Consider the following 19,509-nt stretch of genomic DNA (forward strand, 5'->3'; position numbering starts at 1 on the left):
TACTTATGCAATAATAATCAGCTTCAACTATGGCTATTTTTTTCGTTGTTCAAAGGCATTCCCATGGATACCGTTTCTAATGCTCCTACTTTAGTTAATTAGGGAAATTACTTAGCTTGCAAGGTAAACTAATTGTTTCAAGTTCATTCAAAATGCTTTAATTGCATAACAAAAATATGTGGGATCTCAAGACATAAAAAGATTCTTGTACAGATTATAAAGTGGTAAATACAAGTTATGTTAATATACTGTACTTCCCCTAGTGGTTGGGAGAAACATGAAAATGCTCCCTTTCCAATTAATGCATCTGTGTTGTGGACTAATATTGTTGTGTTGTGTCACGCTTAGCTGTTTTCTTAGATTGGTCAGGTTGAACTGTTGGCTGGTTTTAAAGAGGTTTTGGGCACTTCCGGCTGGTCAGGCAGGGGATCAGCTAGACTACCCTACACGTACATCACTATTTGACGTCTGTAAGATGTATTTTTTTAGAGTGTATGCTCATCTGCAATACGTCTAGGACGGAATACCAACATTTTTCAAAATATTGGACGAAGATGTCGTTAAGATGTTTATGATTTAGAATGTATGTAAAACTGACATCTGAAAGACATCTATCAGATGTTTGTACACAGCAGATGCTTTGCAGATGAAGCGATCTTTAACAGATATCTTACAGGATGTTTGTACGCAGCAGATGCTTTGAATATTAGGTTATTTTTTGAGTATTTCTTTTAGTTTTTGTTGTGGTTTTTGTTTAGCATATAATGAAAATTATGTCATTAATGACTCACCCTCATGTCGTTCCAAACCCGTGAGATCTCCGTTCATCTTCGGAACACAGTATAAGATATTTTAGATTTAGTCCGAGAGCTTTCTGTCCCTCCATTGAGAATGTATGTACGGTATACTGTCCACGTCCAGAGAGGTAATAAAAACATCTTCAAAGTAGTCCATGTGACATCAGGGGGTCCGTTAGAATTTTTTGAAGCGTCGGAAATACATTTTGGTCCAAAAATATCAAAAACTACGACTTTATTCAGCATTGACTTCTCTCCCGGGTCTGTTATGAGTGCGTTCACAACACTAGATTAGTGATATCTGGTTCGCGAATTAATCACTCGATGTAACCGGATCTTCTTGAACCAGTTCACCAAATCGAACTGAATCGTTTGAAACGGTTCGTGTCAACAATAAGCATTAATCCACAAATGACTTACGCTTTAGCTTTTTTAACATGGCTGACACTCCCTCTGAGTTCAAATAAACCAATATCCCGGAGTAATTCATTTACTCAAACAGTACACTGACTGAACTGCTGTGAAGAGAGAAGTGAAGATGAACACTAGCCGAGCCAGATAACGAACGAAACATTGACTCGTTCTCGAGTCAAGAACCGCTTCTGTCGGACGCGTCCGGTTCGAGAACCGAGGAGCTGATGATACTGCGCATGCGTGATTCAGACTGACACACAGCGCGTCTGAACCGAACTGGTTCTTTTGGTGATTGATTCTGAACTGATTCTGTGCTAATGTTATGAGCGCAGGTAAACCGAAGGCTTGAATCAAGGGCAATCATCGCCAATGAAGTCATTACGCCGAGCGCAAAAGAACTGGTGAACCATTTTCAGCAACCGGTTTATTGAATCAAACTGTCCAAAAGAACCGGTTTCGCGGAAAAGAACACGAACTTCCCATCACTACCGGTGATCCGAAAACCGATGCAACCGGTTCTTGACTCGAGAACGAGTCAATGTTTCGTTCGTTATCTGGCTCGGTTAAGTCAGTGTACTGTTTGAGTAAATGAATTACTCCGGGATATTGGTTTATTTGAACTCAGAGGGACTGTCAGCCATGTTAAAAAAGTTAATAGCTTAAGTCATTTGTGGATTAATGCTTATTGTTGACGCGAACCGTTTCAAACGATTCAGTTCGATTTGGTGAACTGGTTCAAGAAGATCCGGTTACATCGAGTGATTCGTTCGCGAACCGGATATCACTAAACTGCAGTGTTGTGAACGCGCTCATAACAGACCCGGGAGAGAAGTCAATGCTAAATAAATTCGTAGTTTTTGATATTTTTGGACCAAAATGTATTTTCGATGCTTCAAAAAATTCTAACGGACCCTCTGATGTCACATGGACTACTTTGATGATGTTTTTATTACCTTTCTGGACGTCGACAGTATACCGTACATACATTCTCAATGGAGGGACAGAAAGCTCTCGGACTAAATTTAAAATATCTTAAACTGTGTTCCGAAGATGAACGGAGGTCTCACGGGTTTGGAACGACATGAGGGTGAGTCATTAATGACATAATTTTCATTTTTGGGTGAACTATCCCTTTAAAGATGGTGTGCTGTTAACCAGTGTAAGCTTTGCTAATAGCATTATGTTGTGACCCACATTGCATGTTTTGATGACTGTCAAGTTTTGACATGGAAAAATAAAGAAGAAGAATAAAGAATTGATCAAGAAAATTTAGAAAAACTCTGTGTCAAAGAAGCACAGAAGTTTGATCAAGACCTTGCAGAACAGAACATGAGAAACTATTTTATTCACCTAAGTAGTGAAGATGGACATGCCATCATGTCAAATAAAACCTTGCTAGCTTCACAATGGAGGAATATCTAGTCTCGCTGCAACTAAAAGGAAAAAGTGAAGTGAGACATGATGAAACAATCAGCAACCACGTTCAGCCACTAAGCTCTGCAGGACCCATAGTATCATGATACCATAGTATCCTTCATCACTGAATCCCAGAGCTCTATCACTCACTTTCAAGACCAAGAGCCCTTTAAGTACATGAGATCAGAAAGGGAGTGACAGACTGACAACCATGAATCAAAGTTGCATTTGGCCATTTGATCTGAGCCCATTTTATCACTCTTCCTCTGATTCTGCTTCAGATTTTGGAAAGTTGTGTAGTCCTGGAAAAGCACAAAAGGGAAACATTTGGGCTGAGTTAAGCCAGAGTGCATCTATTCCCCAGCTGTGGTGCTTATGGTGCAAGCTATGTTGGTGCCCTGGGCCTTAACCGCATCTCTGTTCCTCATTAACACAACATGTGAGTGTGAATGTTCTTTGCAGTGAGCAGAAGCCATGGCAGTGTGAACACAGCTCTTAGCATTGCATAGCAGTGACAAAGACAAAGATAACTGGAGGGGAAGTGCAGGGAAGGGAGGGGGGCTGGTATATTGTACCACTGAGCTAAAAGCCTTGTGTTACAAGAGTAGAACAGTTGGATGAGTCATCTGAACCACATTAACCTTAACTGTTCATCTTTAATGTCGATAATATAATATTTAAATCATGGCCAACTGCTACACACACACACACACACAAAACAGACCTGGAGCCAGACTCTTTATTAGCAAGTGGTGGATGAACAAGATTTTTTTTCTAAAAGAAATCATTTGCAGTTATTGTAAGGTGGAATTGATTTATTCGGTTGCCAATCTTATATGCTGAGGTTTTTTATTTAAGGCAATTATTAGAAGAATGGTCTCTCTTAATAATACTATAGGTGTCAATCAAATGTGTCTCTGGTGAACAGCAGTAGCAAAAGGAAGTTGTCTCTGAGAGTTTGAGTGAATTTGTCCTTCTACAAAGTGTGCTTAGACTCTTATTTTCCCTGAAGATCAGATACAGAAGGATAATGTCCTGAATCCATAAAACCTCACCAAATGGGACAAACACAAAGCAAGATGAAGTGCTACCTGCCCAAGCAGTTTGTCTCAAGGTCATACAAATACACACAAGGCCCTGGTGTCTGACTTGCTTCTGTGTGCTGTGTGTCGCCCTTTATTCCTGCAGCCAGCAGCCGGAAGGCTGTTATGTTTCTCATGATTAACTTGCTGCTTGGGGATCAGCTCGGCTGTGTGACATTTGTTGGCATGTTTCAGGAGTACTGAGGGATTCCAATTCGCCTCCTTGTTAGGATAATCAACAGATTCCACTCCAAGAAAGCAGAATGCCGCCTACTCCTCTTTTCCTCTTGATTTAAAGCACACTACGCCAGGGGAAACTAATGCTGCGGGAAATGACAGGAAGTACAGTTCAGAAATCAGCTGAGACAAGAGCACCAACTATCAGAGTCTAAAGAACACAATGCAAGAGAAAAGGAGATCTCGTCTCCAGGTTCACCTCAAATTGGATAGGATTCAAGAATGTCCTTAAATATATAACAAATCAAAACAGTATTTCTTCACTGAGAGTTGCTTGTCAAAACAAGGTCCATCGTGTAAGTGATGTTATATGTACCAGAGCAGGCAATTTAAGACGTTGTATGTGGGCTTAACAAGGCTATGGGTAGTCAATAACAGCATGCTGCATTTGATTTTTGCCCTGCTTTTACCAAGGGTAAACTACACTCAGATTGACTTTTTTGAGACAGAAAGCAGTACCCTACAGTATATCGGCAGGATCCAAATTAATCTCAGCGGTGCTCATCTCCTTTACCGTGAATCCCAAGATCCTGACAAGGGTGCATCATCAATACCTCAGAAACAACGATCGATATGAAAACACCATGCCTGGATCAGCTCGATGTAACTGCAGAAAAAGGAGAGATGTGATGACTATATCTCATTCATAAAGATATTTTGATCCTCTTTCCACTATGACCAGCCAAGTTATTGCAGGATACCCAGTCTTGGCCCTCCAAGGACACAGTCTTGCTTCCTTCAATCACGCTCAAAGCTAAAATGGCCTCTTTTGGAAAAAGCCCCTCTCCCAATCACAGAGCTGACATGCAATGACAACTCCATCATGCTGTCAATTTAAACTCTGATGGCAGCTGAGTTATGACCGAACCAAGGCACTAGTTGGTGCTAAAGGACATATCCTTTGACGACCTTGTCCATAATAGAGTCTAATGGTTTATGATGTGTATTGCTGGAGAGAAAGATCATCTGAGGTTTCATTCCATGTGGCCCCCTTTCCTGTGAGTGCATGGAGAACAATGGGAAGATTTATCATTCTGAGACTTTTTATCACGGTTAAACAGAGGCACCACAGTTCCAATCCGGGGAATCCTCTACATGGGTAATGCTGAATGAGGTGGACCAGAACAGATCTCCTGCCCTTGGCTAAATTCGGCTTGAGGTCAGCTCCATCCTATATGGAAGATTTCAAACCCGATTGGGATAACTGTTCTGAATATAAGATGGAGAAATGGAAAGCTGGTGAATGATAGTAGGGGTCAAAAGACTTGAACAGACACAGGCAGGTAACTGCAACATCTAATTTCAAATCAAATGACCTGTTATAGGAAAATAAGAGCAACACATGTGCCCTCTAGGTTTACAGCTTCTCTGCAAAATCAGGAATGAACAGCCCTCCAAAAAAGAGGAGAAAGCACTACTTATGCAAATTCAAGAATAAATGGTCCTCTGAATGAAGTGGAAGAAGTTCACATTCGTTTCTATAGATCTTAATAGCCTCAGCTGGCCAGCAGGTCAATGACAACGTTAAGCCATCTGGAGACTGGACCGATCGATATAACTTGGTCAGACCTACAGCCAAGTGACAACTCATAGGTTATTTCTTTTTTAACAAAGTAACTCCAATTGAAGAGTCTCCTATTACTTGTTAAAAAGCTTGAGGTAAAGAGCAAATTCAGTCTAGGTTTGAGTTCTTCTGGCAGTTCCAGACCAAATGCTTGGTCAATAAAGCCTCAGTGATCTGTATTGGTGTTGCTACAGTACATGCTTCCTTCTTGCTCAACTTGACTGCCAATTGCTTTCCTGTTTGGAAAGAGCTTGGCACAAGTGCCTATTGACACATTCAATAAGGAGGACAGCTTTGGCCACAAGCCCATACAGATTATCAGAATTCCTGAAGCACGGTTCAACACTGGAACTTGAGCATGATTGAGCAATTAGAGCTTTCAATCTGCAGGGAGCAGTCACCACTCATTAACTCTCACCAGCAGAATCCACATTTCACACCCACCACCAACCTGAGGGTGGTCAGTCGGAATGATGTTAAGCAAAACCCTTCAACATGCTTATTAGCACAAGCTGCCAAACGCCAAGATGGTCCAGACGGACCATTTGCCATAAATGAGGCCATGATAAAGACGGAATGGCATGAAATGTACCCCAGTATGGATAAAGATAACCTTGGTTGTGGGTGGCAGGGTTTTAATCCTTTGTTCTTTTCTTCTGTCTTGCAGCAAGATCACTATTATTTAGATGACTGGTACATCAGCAAAACTGAAAAATAAACAAAAAACTAAAAAAAAAAAAACCCTAAAAATCCAAAGCAGGAGTTTCACGTAAGTGGTTCATAATTACAACCCATTTGAATGGACTGTATATTTATCTTTTATAGCCTTGTTTTCATTAGTGTCATATTAGCTATGGCATCTCCTAAGCAAGCATAGATCTCATTATTAAGATTACTCAAATAATTGTTTCAAACTGTAAAGTGTAAAGTATCTTGACATGAAAAAACACAGTGACACAGGTTGCATTTGGAAAAAAATAGGGTTGAGGCAACAGACAATTGCACACTAAGACCAAAAAGAGATAAAAACAAAAAGTGAAAAGTTTATGGCAGTGCTGTTTTACTGTGTTGGAGTGACCAGCTGCAAAGTAATCTGTACTTCAAAAATACCCACAGTAATTCAGCAATTTCAGACGTTTAGAAACTGCATTGGTCTCTGACATTTCAAGCGGTGCGAAACCTTTTGGAACAAAAATCCATTCCCAATTTAGTGCAGCAAGGAGCGATCCATACTCGCTAGAATTCATGTGAAGGACAGAGGAAAATCTACAGAGAATGGGAACAAAATTAGAGTGGAATGTCAGATGACCTTCCATTGATTAGGTCACATCATGGACTTAAGAGTATTTATTATATGTGATAAGTATGTTATTAGAAAGGTATCAAAGTAACTAGCAACAACTGATAAAATAATTAAATATCCACACACACATAACCAAGATGGCTGGCATGGCATATGACATGTTATACTCCATGTTAATTGCTAATATATATATATTATATTAGTTATACTCCATGTTAAATTCTAATTACAAAAAAAAGAATAATAATAATAATAAAATAAAAGTAAATGGTTTGCAGTTGAAGTAAACAACTCAACTTATACGTTATTTTAAATAACTATTTATTTTATCATTGCTTTTTTTAATAAATCAAGTACAAATATTTATTGATTTTTTTTACTGTTATCTTACAACTATCCATGTATTCAAAGATTAAAAGTTGCACAGAGAAGTGCATTTTTTGTTTTACATTTCATAAAAAGAAAACTAGCAGGAAGGTGGGGGTGGAGGTGGAGGTAGACAAGACAAATGTACAAATAAGATCCATGAAGAAGTCGTGGAGCACTTGAGGGTGCTTAAGGTCTTTATGAGGAGGAAACGTAGTGGGTAGGGAGGAAGGGAGGGAGGCTTGGAATCCTCAGCAGGGAGACACTTCTGTGGCTCTGGGAGAAACGAAGGGAGCATCTGTAATCATTTGGCTGTGTGGAACGAAATGAAGGTGGAGGGGGAGAAAGCTTGCACTGTCATCCCAGTGTCAGGATAACCTGATTACAGCCATCCATGATTCATCAATCGCTCCCACTCTTTCTTCTGAGCTTTTTGGAAAATTTCTCCTTTTTTATGTTCCCTCCACCATGCCGTAGATTTCTGCTTCTCAATTGCTTACTTTTCCTACTCCATTTGATGCTTTTTGCATTTTCTAACTCTCCCAAGAAGCATTTTCCACACGTCTCCTTCCCATATCTGTCACATAAGGAATAAATATCTCAGAATATTGCATCAATACTTTATATCCATATGTTTTTTTACACTTATTTTAGAGCTGGGAAAAGGAATGGATTAATTTCTGAAATTAATAAGGACTGTTTAATGTGTTGAAAATAATTAACGCATTTAATATAACTTCCTTTTTCCCATTTCCTGAGGCTAGACTACTGTTTTCTCCCCATTTTCAGTAATTATGATATTCACCAGTATTATACAACCCTTGCCTCTCCAACCTCTTCAACCCTCCAGGCATAAATGATGGCTACAATTACCTTTTATCCACAATAAATAAATAAAATTTAAATTAAACATTTAAAAATGTCTTAGTAATCTATTTAACAGAGCTACCAATATAGTCCTGAATACATATAGGATACTTGGTCAAAAATAATGCCATTAAATCAACATTATTTAAATATACTTTATTTTTGTTTATTCTACAATAATCTGGGGATTCAATGTGTTGACATTCATGATTCCAACTTTATTTTGAATACATATAGGATAGCAGAAAACCATGCTAATATATATATATATATATATATATATATATATATATATATATATATATATATATTTGTTTTTTTTTTTTTTTTTTTAATCAATTCACTTTTTTTTTTTTTTTTTTTTAAATCAATTCACATTTAGAGTGGATACTATAGATTCTCAGAGGTGCTTTTTTAAAGTGCAATATTGTACGATATTAAAGCAACAAGATTTGGACAAAATACAATTGCACTTCCAAATTTGCAATATCCTTCAGTTGTGAATCGTGGCATATGTGACATAAGTAGAATAACATGTATCTACAGTATGTTTGTTATTCTATGACTGTCACAATATGTCTAGTGTAGTCCAATTTACTGTTTCTAGATTCTTCTACTCTTTCTAGAATAATCCAGTATTCATTGTCTGCGCTTCGACATCGGTAGCAAACAGATTTACAGTTACAACTGTTTGACCTGTACAGTATGTTGCATGCCAGTGTTTGACTTTCACACAACACTGGACCAGGGGTACCAATGTAGCTTGACACTTGGATGTAGTTCAGTGCACTGGGGACCATTGACACGAACCATGTGAAACAGCCATAATTCCCTACATTGGCTTTTCTTGGTTTAATTTCTTTTTTTCTTTTTTTTTGGCAATGTAGGTTGACGCTGGGTACTCTCTCTCCATCTATCTGTAGGATAGCAGGAGTTCTGGGGCACAAGGTCATGCTTTACCCACCCCCACCCCTCACCCTGCTCCTGCTTCAATTATTTGCTTCAGGGGTCAATTACTCCAGCCTCGACAGACGTCTCCATCCCATTTCCCTGTTTCCCTCTCTCTCTCTTGCCCATTCTCCCTCTTGTAGTTCACATCACTCACTTCACATTTACTGCCCCAACTCATTTTCCATTATGGTGCATGCATTCCTGTTTCAAAATCAACCCAACTGTGTTCTTCTCCACATCTGAAGCATTAAGATAATCTCTAAATACCTAAATTTTTTCCTACATAAGCTCACTAGAGGGGTTCAAACCAGGGGTAGCTAACCCTGCTCCTGGACGGCCACCATCCTGCAGAGTTTAGCTCCAGCCCTAATCAAATAGACCCGAACCAGCCAATCACAGTGTTCATGATCACTTTAAATGGGTACTGTAGGTGTTTTTGGAGCAGGGTTGAAACTAAAGTCTTCAGGGAGACTGACGGTAGAAGGTCTGGACTCCATTGCAGCTTTCATTAGCAATGACCACCCAACAGGCCATCTTACATGTAAAGCAACCAATCACAGTTAGTTTTGTTCAGCATCATGATTGTGAAAATGTAAAATCGATGTCCTTCCATAACAGACCAGCATGCAACCAATAAGCCATTCATTCAAGAATAGTGTGCAAGTTTACTGCAACTATGCTGCAGAGTCTATGTAGTGAACTTCTTATATTTGTATTTGTTTTTAAATCCAGTGTTTAGCTGATCCTACTATGCTGCAGAGTGGGGTGTTTCGATTACCCCTCAAATTGCGCTTGCAAATTTGAAAATATGCCTAACAAATATGTGTCAATTTTGCAAAAATGCTTACAGTATATATCCAGGCAATTCAAAAAAGGGAATATTTAGCAAAAATTGCAATATTGCATTTACAGGTCACATGGCGTACGTAAAAAGTCATTTTTATCATTCTTTAAATGTACTATAATCTTATATTTGTATTTGTTTTTAAATCCAGTGTTTAGCTGATCCTACAAGAAACACCTCATACTGTACAAGGATGTTCTGTTATTTACACTGCACACATCTGCAGCGCATTATGGCTCCACACGGCCACCAGAGTTGATCGCAGCCATTCTAGTCAATGCTTGAGCAGTGGCACATTTTAGAAGTGGTTCTCTGTGCTGCTTTGTTAAAGATACACACCTAAGTCCCTTTCGATTAAAAATAATGGCTGTGATACGTAAACCTGCGATACAAAATCCGTCGCCATGTTTTATAGTGAGAGAAAAAAAAAATGTTTTAGTCGCATAACATTGGTTAATGGAAATGGCATACAGTAGTTTTTTATCGACATTTCTAGAATTTCGCAAATGTTTTGTGCAAATGTAATGGAAACGCACCTATTGTCACAGTTGTAAAGAAGACTTTCTTCTTCCATGAGGGGGTTTACCAGCACAAAAGCTTTGTTTCTAGGAAGACCATTAAAGAACTTGGCAAACACATCACATGGAAAGTTCAACCATTCAGATGACAACTTTCAACCAATCAGATGCTGATTTGTGTGCCTTATTGTTACATAAGCTGCACTAGCAGAGAGGCTGCTACCCCTGGTTTACGCCAATGATTCCCAACTGGTTTTGCTTCAGGACCCAGCAAACCCACTACAAATCCAAAAATTTTGACAAGTTTTTCCAAAAGAAAGGCTCCATCCTGGATGTTGGCGTAGGCCAGGGGTGCCCAGTCCTGTTCCTGGAGATCTACCTACCTGCAGAGTTCAGTTCAACCCTGCTCCAACACCTGACTGCAATTATCCAGTGCTCCTGGAAATCTTAAGTAGATGGTTCTTTTGTGTTTGATCAGGGTTGGAGCTCCAGAAACAGGACTGGACACCCTTTACATAGCTAGTGGTTCCCAACCACGTTCCTGAACATTTTGTCTGACACACCCATTTGAGGTCTTGGAGTCTCTTCCAATGAACTAATGACATGAATCAGGTGTGTTTGATTAAGGAGACATGCAAAATGTGCAGTGTTGGAGGGGCTCCATGAAAATACTTTTCCAACCAATGACACAGACAATGGGAATATCGACAGGTCCACTTGTGCTTTTGGGAATCCATTTTGGGTATTCCATCATCATCTAGCTTCTTCTACCATCCAGATATTCCTATCTGTCAGATGCTCCATCAAAAGTTTCTCAACTGTGTAAGTGGTGTAACCTTTCAGCCTAAAGTGACACAAATGAAAACAGAAGTCTTCCAATATTTCATTGAGGGCATCCTAGCCAGAACAATGAAATAAGCCAACAGCCTTCGCAAGAAGCCACCTGAATTGGTACCTCTGTTCTGAGATCAGACTGGATATTGAGCGCTAGTCACTGGACGCTTCAAATCAATACAAGCTGAATCCGAGGGGAGACGGTGCAGATTGTGAGATGATTTATGCCTCGCAAAGGGCGTCTAATACCCTGTTCAGATCGTGATAGGCTCTACTAGGGTGGATGAAAAAAGGCATCACTGGAATCTATAGCTATTTGATTCACGAGTGCACAGCACAGATCTCCAAACCCAACGGGAAAAACTGTCTCAGCTTTTTTCTGTGGGATAATTCATTTCGGAACCGAGTGCATGACTGCTCTAGGAGCGAATCAAGTATTCAGCATGCCACATCATTAGCTGAGAGGTCTATAGTTCTGCATCATAACAGAGTTCAGTGGGCTGAATGTTCGGATAAGAAGAAGTGCTGCACCTCATTTTGATTCAGTCACTTGAATTATAACCAGGTGTCGACAAAGGTGCACTCGCACTGACAGCGATTAAATCGCTTGGAACTCTCTGTTCTGTTTGTTGCAATATACTATAGTGTTGCTACTCCTACTACAATCAGCTGAATCGGGGGATGAATCACACGAGTTACACCAAGGGCTTTTAAGGCCAAGAACCCCAAAATATGATGATTGCCTCATGAGTGACTCTCATTAAACCCATTTATACAGCATGAGTGGTTCTGGAAACGTTCACATTAATGCATTCAACATGACAAAAGAGCCAGTGTTACAGAAAATCGAACTGCAATAGTACTTTGACTCATGCATTATCTTCCACTATATATATAGTGAGAGATATGCACGTATATATAAGTGCATTCCTCCTTCCATCCCTCTTGGTCTCCTTAACTGTAGCCATCTATTCCCTGTTTGCCTCTCTCCCTCTATCATTCTGTTAGCTGTGTCTCTTTGATGCTGTGTCAGTAGAGGACAGCGAGAGAGCGAGTTACCATGGATAATGAGCTTTAATCAGGCCCAGAGCTCACAGGAAGCACAATCATCACAGCGCTGATGTTCAGACTAGCCACTCGCTGTGCCGCCTGCTTCCCCAACACACACACATACAGAGGATATGTTCACAATGCAGTATTACCTGCCATTTTTTAAAAAGCACTAGTATATTTAGTATAGTATATATAAATAATGCAGTGCGAAAGAGTATGTAGTATCAAACCTCAAGTTATGCATTGAGATAGAGTATGTAGTATAATACAGTGTGTGTGTTTATAGTTGTGTGTTTGTGTTTCTTATCCCTCTAAACCCTGATACACTAATGCTAATCTATTTACACGGCTGACTTTGAAACTTGCCTGAAATCTAGATTAAACCCCTAGTTTTTGAGATGCACTGAAACACTGACATGAAGAAAAGCATATGTATATTTATATATGTGCACTCACACACACATACGCACACACTGGGACTTATCTGCTTTCTGCAGACTATGGTGTGTGTATGCGTAGCTATGAGTCAAGGTAAATGTTAAATATTCCCTTAGGCCTCGACAAGGCGCCACATCCCACTCGCATTCACACACGTACACAATACACTCATGTTCAATCTCAGAGACCATCAGTTACACACTCGCTGTCAAACACAAGCTCAGTTTCAAAGCCTCATGAGCCGCATTGCTAGATAGTGTAAGTGAGTGATGAGAAACTCTCTACATTGACAGCAACTCCACACCCCATGTAAAATGGCACTCCTCACTTGAAGCACATGAGCAAGGCATCTCACAATTCATCTTTTGTGTTATTATTATTATTATTGTTATTATTATTAAATTAGTTAATTTCTTAATTCGTTTATTTATTCATTCAACTGTGACAAAGCAAAGACATGTGAAGCTGCCTTAAAATCAGTTTTGTCACAATTCAGACAAACATAAAAACATTAATGAATATAAAACAAACAAACAAAGAAACAAACAAATGGAGAGTTCACACAAAAAATCAACCAAATAACTTTTTTTTACATCCATATTGTTCCAAAACTCTGTGACTTTTTTTTGTCAATGAACTATAAGGAGAAGTTTAGCAGAATGTCCAAGTTGCTCTTTTCCATACAATAAAAGTGGGTAGGGACTGAGGAACCAGTGTTATTATTGTTAATTAAAACTAAAATTATTTAAATAAACAAAACAAACAAACAAACAAACAAATAATTGATAAATAATAATAAAATAAATAAATAAATTAAATTAAATTAAATTAGATTAAAAATTGTTATTATTGTTAATTAATATTAGATAATGTAATGTTGGCAACTAATTTAAAAATAAATAAGTGTAAGTACTTATGTTGGCAACTAATTGAAATAAATAATTGTAATTATTTTAATTATTATTATTATTATTAATAAAGTTAACAAAATTACTAAAACAAACAAAAATGTAAATGAAAACTGAAAATATAAACATAAACTCTAATTCAAAATAGGAATAAATACTATAATGGTATATAAATATCACAATAAAATAACCAAAACTGAAATACAAAATAAATAATAAAAAAAATCTATAAATAATAATCAAAATGACAAAAGCTAAGAAAATTACTAAAACTTATTTATTAATTTAAAATGTACAAATTAAAAGGAAAACTAGTTCAAAATATTTATAAATACTACTACTAATATTTATAAATACTAAAAATATACAAATATACTACAACAATATATACATGTTCTGAAAATAACATAAAGGTATCATAACATTGGTCTATATAAAGTTTTTGGTCTTCTTAAGCTGTATGATAGGTTTGTGTGATAAACCACAATTACATTTAAACGAGTTATTCAAGTCAACTGAGTTTAAAAAAATAAAAACTTTAGAGCCAGTAAATGAATACACAATTCATGTTTGGATGAACTGTTTCTTTAAACCCAAACTGAAATCCTTATCTAACTCTCATAGCTTCCGTAACATCAGCTTTTTTTGATCTAATCCTCTTTTTTATAATCCTTCAACACAGCTGCTGTGAATTTGGCCATGTGTGCTTGTGTGGACTTCATGTGGTTCTGTCCTCTATATAAAATCAGAGGTGCGGACACTCCAGAGAATGACTGTGAGAATCTCATTCCCAGTGGACCGAGGTGCCGGGACGGAAACAGAGAATGCAACATTTGCATTTAAAAAGGTGACATTTGCAATGCTGGTCTGGAGGCGCAGGCATGAGAGGAGAGACAGGTGCTGGGATAGCCCATATTAATCTCTGTGACAGGAGGACGACAATGAGAATGTCAAAGCCAAGAGTTAGACAGCACACCAATCACACACAAACACACATTCAGAAACGAAGGCCGCTGTCCAAAATAACCCTGACAATCCACCCCCTCATCTCTCAAACCCATGTGGAGATAAATTGGTGCCTGTTCGAATCGACTTTTACCTCATACCAGAGTAATTACGTGAAAACAACGACTGGAAGTTGTGATATCTGTTGTAGTCGCATTAAACTTCAAGTTCAGACGAGGTGGTGCATGCATTATTTATGTGAAATGTGGAATAAATGATAACATAAACACAGACTGTTTAAACCTGAGGAGCATATGATTAGTGCGTTGAACCGTCTAGATTGTTTGTGAAGTGCAGGGGGGTCGTCTGGAGTTCATGTGGTGGTGTTGGTGCTGATGAGACTCAGATATGGGGCTTGTTCACTCTGAGTTTCTGATTGGCTGCCATGATCAGAGAGCTGTGCTTGAACATTGAACTACTAGATATAGAGTGGAAAATGTGAGTTAAAGAATTTCATTGTTTTCTGAACCTGGTAAAGTAGCACTCCCATGTGTGTGGCGACCTGACGACGGGGATGTCGCTTGGGGGGGGGTCATCGTCTAATTATCATCGTCACCCCGTCCCTTAATCGCCGCCCTTCACCAGGCTCCCGACAGGAGTGGGTGTGTGAGAGAGGAGGGGCGCTGAAATATCCAGGGCTGGCGGCGTGTGATGAGGCACACCTGACGCAAATGGAGCCTCATCACCGCCGCTGTTTAAATGAGAGACCTCGAGAGACCGGTCTCTTCCCCCCCCGTGCATGCACGCTGGTGTCCTCATGGTTCCAGGAAGGGTGCGTGGAGGGACTCCCGCGCCGCCAGAGACGTGAGCTGCCGGACCTGTGGTCCGGACGAGGACCGCACCCGTTACAAGGCTGTCAGGCCAGGATGCCGGGCCATCTAGTCCTTTCGAGCGCTGAGGGCAATGAGAAGGTTGCAGTTGCTGGAAGCCACTGCCACTCGCACCCCGGACCGAAGAGGGGAGCGCATGCGGCTGTTGGACTAAGCCCCTTACCTGGACCCTTCCTTCCTGAACACTGCCCCCACCTACATGAACCCCACAACACAATGAGGACACTAGATTCCCTATTTATTTTGAACACTCTTCCCCTTTGGACACTTTATTCCCTGTTTTTGTTACTTTTCTGTTAATAAAAGCCTCTCCGAGGCCTGACGCCACAATATGTAAAAATTTAATTTATTCCTGTGACGTAAAGCTCAATTTTCATCGTCATTACTCCAGTCTTCAGTGTCATATGATCCTTCAGAAATTATTCTAATATACTGATTTGATGCTCAAGAAACATTTCTAATTATTATCAATGTTGAAAACAGCTGTGCTGCCTCATAGTTTTGTAGAATTTATTTTTTTTTCTTCAGGATTCTTTAATGGGCAGAATGTTCATAAGAACAGCATTTATTTGAAAAGGAAATCTTTTATAACATTATAAATATCTTTGCTGTAATTTTTTCCCCAAGCGAATACATCTTTGCTGAATAAAAGTAGTAATATCTTTTTTTTTTTTAAATACACAACCACACATGCACACACAGCCACTCAGATTTATTAGAATTAACTAAAACTATTTAAAGAAGTTAGTTGAACTTGATCTACTAAAATATGTAAAACTGAAATAAAAATTCACAAAAACTATATAGACATGCTAAAAAAAAAAAACTATAAAAAAACAGAAAACTTTTTTTTTAAATTAACATTTAAAATACTAATAAAATATTGATATTTTAAAATTTTTATATAAAACAAAACTATAAATTATACTAAAACAACACTGCTATTGTTCAAAAAGTTTAGGATAATTAAGCATATACAGTATATACAGTACACATACTCATATGTATATATATATATATATATATATATATATATATATAGTAATAAATATAAATCAATATATCTACTAGATGATATATATATATATATATATATATATATATATATATATATATATATATATATATATATATATATATATATATAACTTTGAATATATATTCTACAAATGGTATTTATCTTAATTTTATTACTAACATAACTGGTGCGTATTGTGTTGGCAGTCCTACAAAGACCATGAGTCTCTGATCCTCAGGTGCTGCTTGTTTCCAGCAAGATCTTAATTTGGGCCTCTGCCTCCTGGCGAAACCTCAAATGTGCAAATATTGCAAATATCTGACAGAATTGCAGTGTTTAAGGTCTCTAATCTTGCTGAGTTTATTTATTGCTGCTCATCCAAGCCAAATCCCTTTCTCATTAATATCCGTTACAGAAAAAAGGAAAACAGTTACTCCAGGTTTGCACCTAAATGTATACATTTTAAGCATACAGTATGTATTTGGGGATATTCTAATATTAAGGCATTCCACAAGTTTGCCCCCGTTTCCAAATAATACCAAACATCTCATATTTTAATACTCCTCCCTTGAAAGACAACTATCCTTAATCAGGATCTTTCATCTCCAGTTTTGATTTTATCAGAGGAGATCATTATGGGCCAACTATTACCCAGAGTATAGTTTTACAGGCAATAAATAACATGACGCGATTGTAGGTGCTGTTTTATTCATTAATTCGTTTGTTTTATCTTTATTTTGGAATGACTTTAGGATGAAGAAGAGGCGGAAATGAAAGTATTAAACATCCAAAATTGAAAATTCTGTCATTATTCACTGCTGACTACTTTTGTGATGCTTTTTGCCATTTTCAAAGCTTGAGAGAACTTGGTCACCATTCAGTTTCATTGTATGGAAAGGGCCAGCATTAGCTTTCTGCTATATTTCTCCTTTTGTGTTTCACAGAAGAAAGCTAGTTTTTCATAAGAGTAAATATGCAGAATATTCATTCTGGACTGAATTATTTCTTTAAGAAAAACAGGAGACTTCTTGTGTGTAAAGCTGACATTTCCAAGGAAAGAATGAAATCTTACCTTCATTAAAACGGATTCGCTGAGCTTTTCTCGGTTTACAATCTTTATGGCGACTTTCTGACATGTGACACAGTGGACCCCGAGCTTTACAAGACCTGGAGGGGGAAAAGAAAAAGAAAAATGAAAAGGTGAAAAGAAAAATATTGGTCTAATCACTAGTCTGCAACATGGCTGAGCAATTTATTCGCTCACAATTTAATCACAAAACCAAATTGCAAGCATGCTTCATTCATATCTCAAGACAAACAGCATCAGGTACAGCAGATAAGCTAAACTGAGAGGAACTGATGGCGAACAGCTACCTAAAGGCCTTTCTGCTTTATCACTTGTGACGTGGAGTTTCATGGTGCGCGAGCAGCTCAAGGAAATCATTTATCCGAAACATCTGCCACACGGTTAATACTTTTATTAGTCAAAGTGCTAAATGTTTACAGGCTTTACGCTTCATGCTTCCCCTTCACTTCTCCACACTACACCACATTCAAGGACTTTCTAAAGAAAAATCTTTAGCGTAAACACCTCGGGTCCTTCCGTGATTGTCGAGGAAGTGTTTTCAAATGAGACGATTCACTAAAGACGATTCAGCAATGTTTTTTGCTGCTCTGCACATAGTAGAATTTGAATTGTTGGGTAGATAGGGAGAGTTCAGCGCCTGCGCGAGACAAGATAATGAATGTTTCATATCCTAATGTGCACACATATCGGAAAACTGACATAAATGGAAAACGCTGTGATTTGCAAAGAGGATGCAATGAATGTTTTTGGTGTGTAATAAAGTGTAAGAAACCCCCACCAAACCCTCGTCCCTGATGACACTCTACACACACTCCTGAAGAACCTCTGCTCTCATGTGACTCGATGGCTCTTTATGAGCTGTGGAGAAAGAACTGGTTTTGAAGAGTCTTAAGATGGAGAGAAAAACTGTACTCTGCTGAAGAGAAGATGGAATGATGATTACTAATTTTATGCCTTTAAAGGTACTGGACTGTTCGATATGTTATATATATATATATATATATATATATATATATATATATATATATATATATATATATATATATATATATATATTATTTATATATATATATATATATATATATATATATTTCATTTCATTATATTCTAAACATTACAAAGTATTTGTATAGCATATTCCACAATACAAATCATCATTCGGCTCAAATTTTTCTGTCTGCTATGCGTGTGAAGCAATAAGTTGCAGATGAACTGTTTCATTGTTCCCTGCTATTACTATGATTCCTGTATTAGGGTCTATGACATTACAATCTTTTATTATTATTTTTTTTTATTGTTATATATTAATTTAATATTTTTAATTATACATTAATTTTATTTAAATAACATTAATTTTAATATGACAAATAAGAGTAGAACATTTATCTTGATATTTAAAATTCTTACTTTTGATACTTAAGAAAACCTTATTATTCATTATTTTTGATTACTATTTCTTAGAAAAGCATTAAGCAAAGTACCTGGATTATTCTTATTCAGTAACACATTTAAAATGCAATTCATACATATAGTGACATCAGTACACCTTTTCTAATGAAAGTATAATAAATTAATTAATTAATTAATTAATTATTAATAATAATTAATTTTATTTTTATATAGAAATATCTAAGGGTGGTGAAACTGTTCTGTTATATTATATATGAATAAGAATAAAAATAAAATAAAATAAAATAAAATAAAAAAATAAAAATAAAATAAAATAAAATAAAATAAAATAAAATAAAATAAAATACATTTCTTACTTTTCAAATAAGAAAACTTTAAGTAGTTTGCCAATATTTTTGATTAATATTTCTTGGGAAAACATTAAGCAAAACAGTACTTGAAAGTACTTGAAAAAATTGTACTCAGTTACAAACACACAAACAAAAAATGCAATTCACTCATATTAAAAAAAATAAAAAGTGCAATTGTCAGGGTGATATACTGTAACTATCCTGATATCCTAATTCA

At 37.3% G+C, this 19,509-nt stretch overlaps 1 protein-coding gene across 3 annotated transcripts in view; it reads right to left on the bottom strand.

Annotated features, from left to right (window-relative positions):
• Window positions 1-19,509, bottom strand: part of LOC109054041 (serine/threonine-protein kinase BRSK2) — a 183,658-nt gene that overhangs the window by 63,989 nt on the left and 100,160 nt on the right. For all 3 annotated transcript variants that reach the window (XM_042715714.1, XM_042715712.1, XM_042715713.1), the window contains exon 2: window positions 17,518-17,612. In XM_042715714.1, the coding sequence (XP_042571648.1) occupies window positions 17,518-17,612 (95 nt within the window). The remainder of the gene's footprint in view (window positions 1-17,517; window positions 17,613-19,509) is intronic.

The sequence above is a fragment of the Cyprinus carpio genome, chromosome A25 (assembly GCF_018340385.1).
Source record: "Cyprinus carpio isolate SPL01 chromosome A25, ASM1834038v1, whole genome shotgun sequence".
NCBI classification, from domain to species: domain Eukaryota; kingdom Metazoa; phylum Chordata; class Actinopteri; order Cypriniformes; family Cyprinidae; genus Cyprinus; species Cyprinus carpio.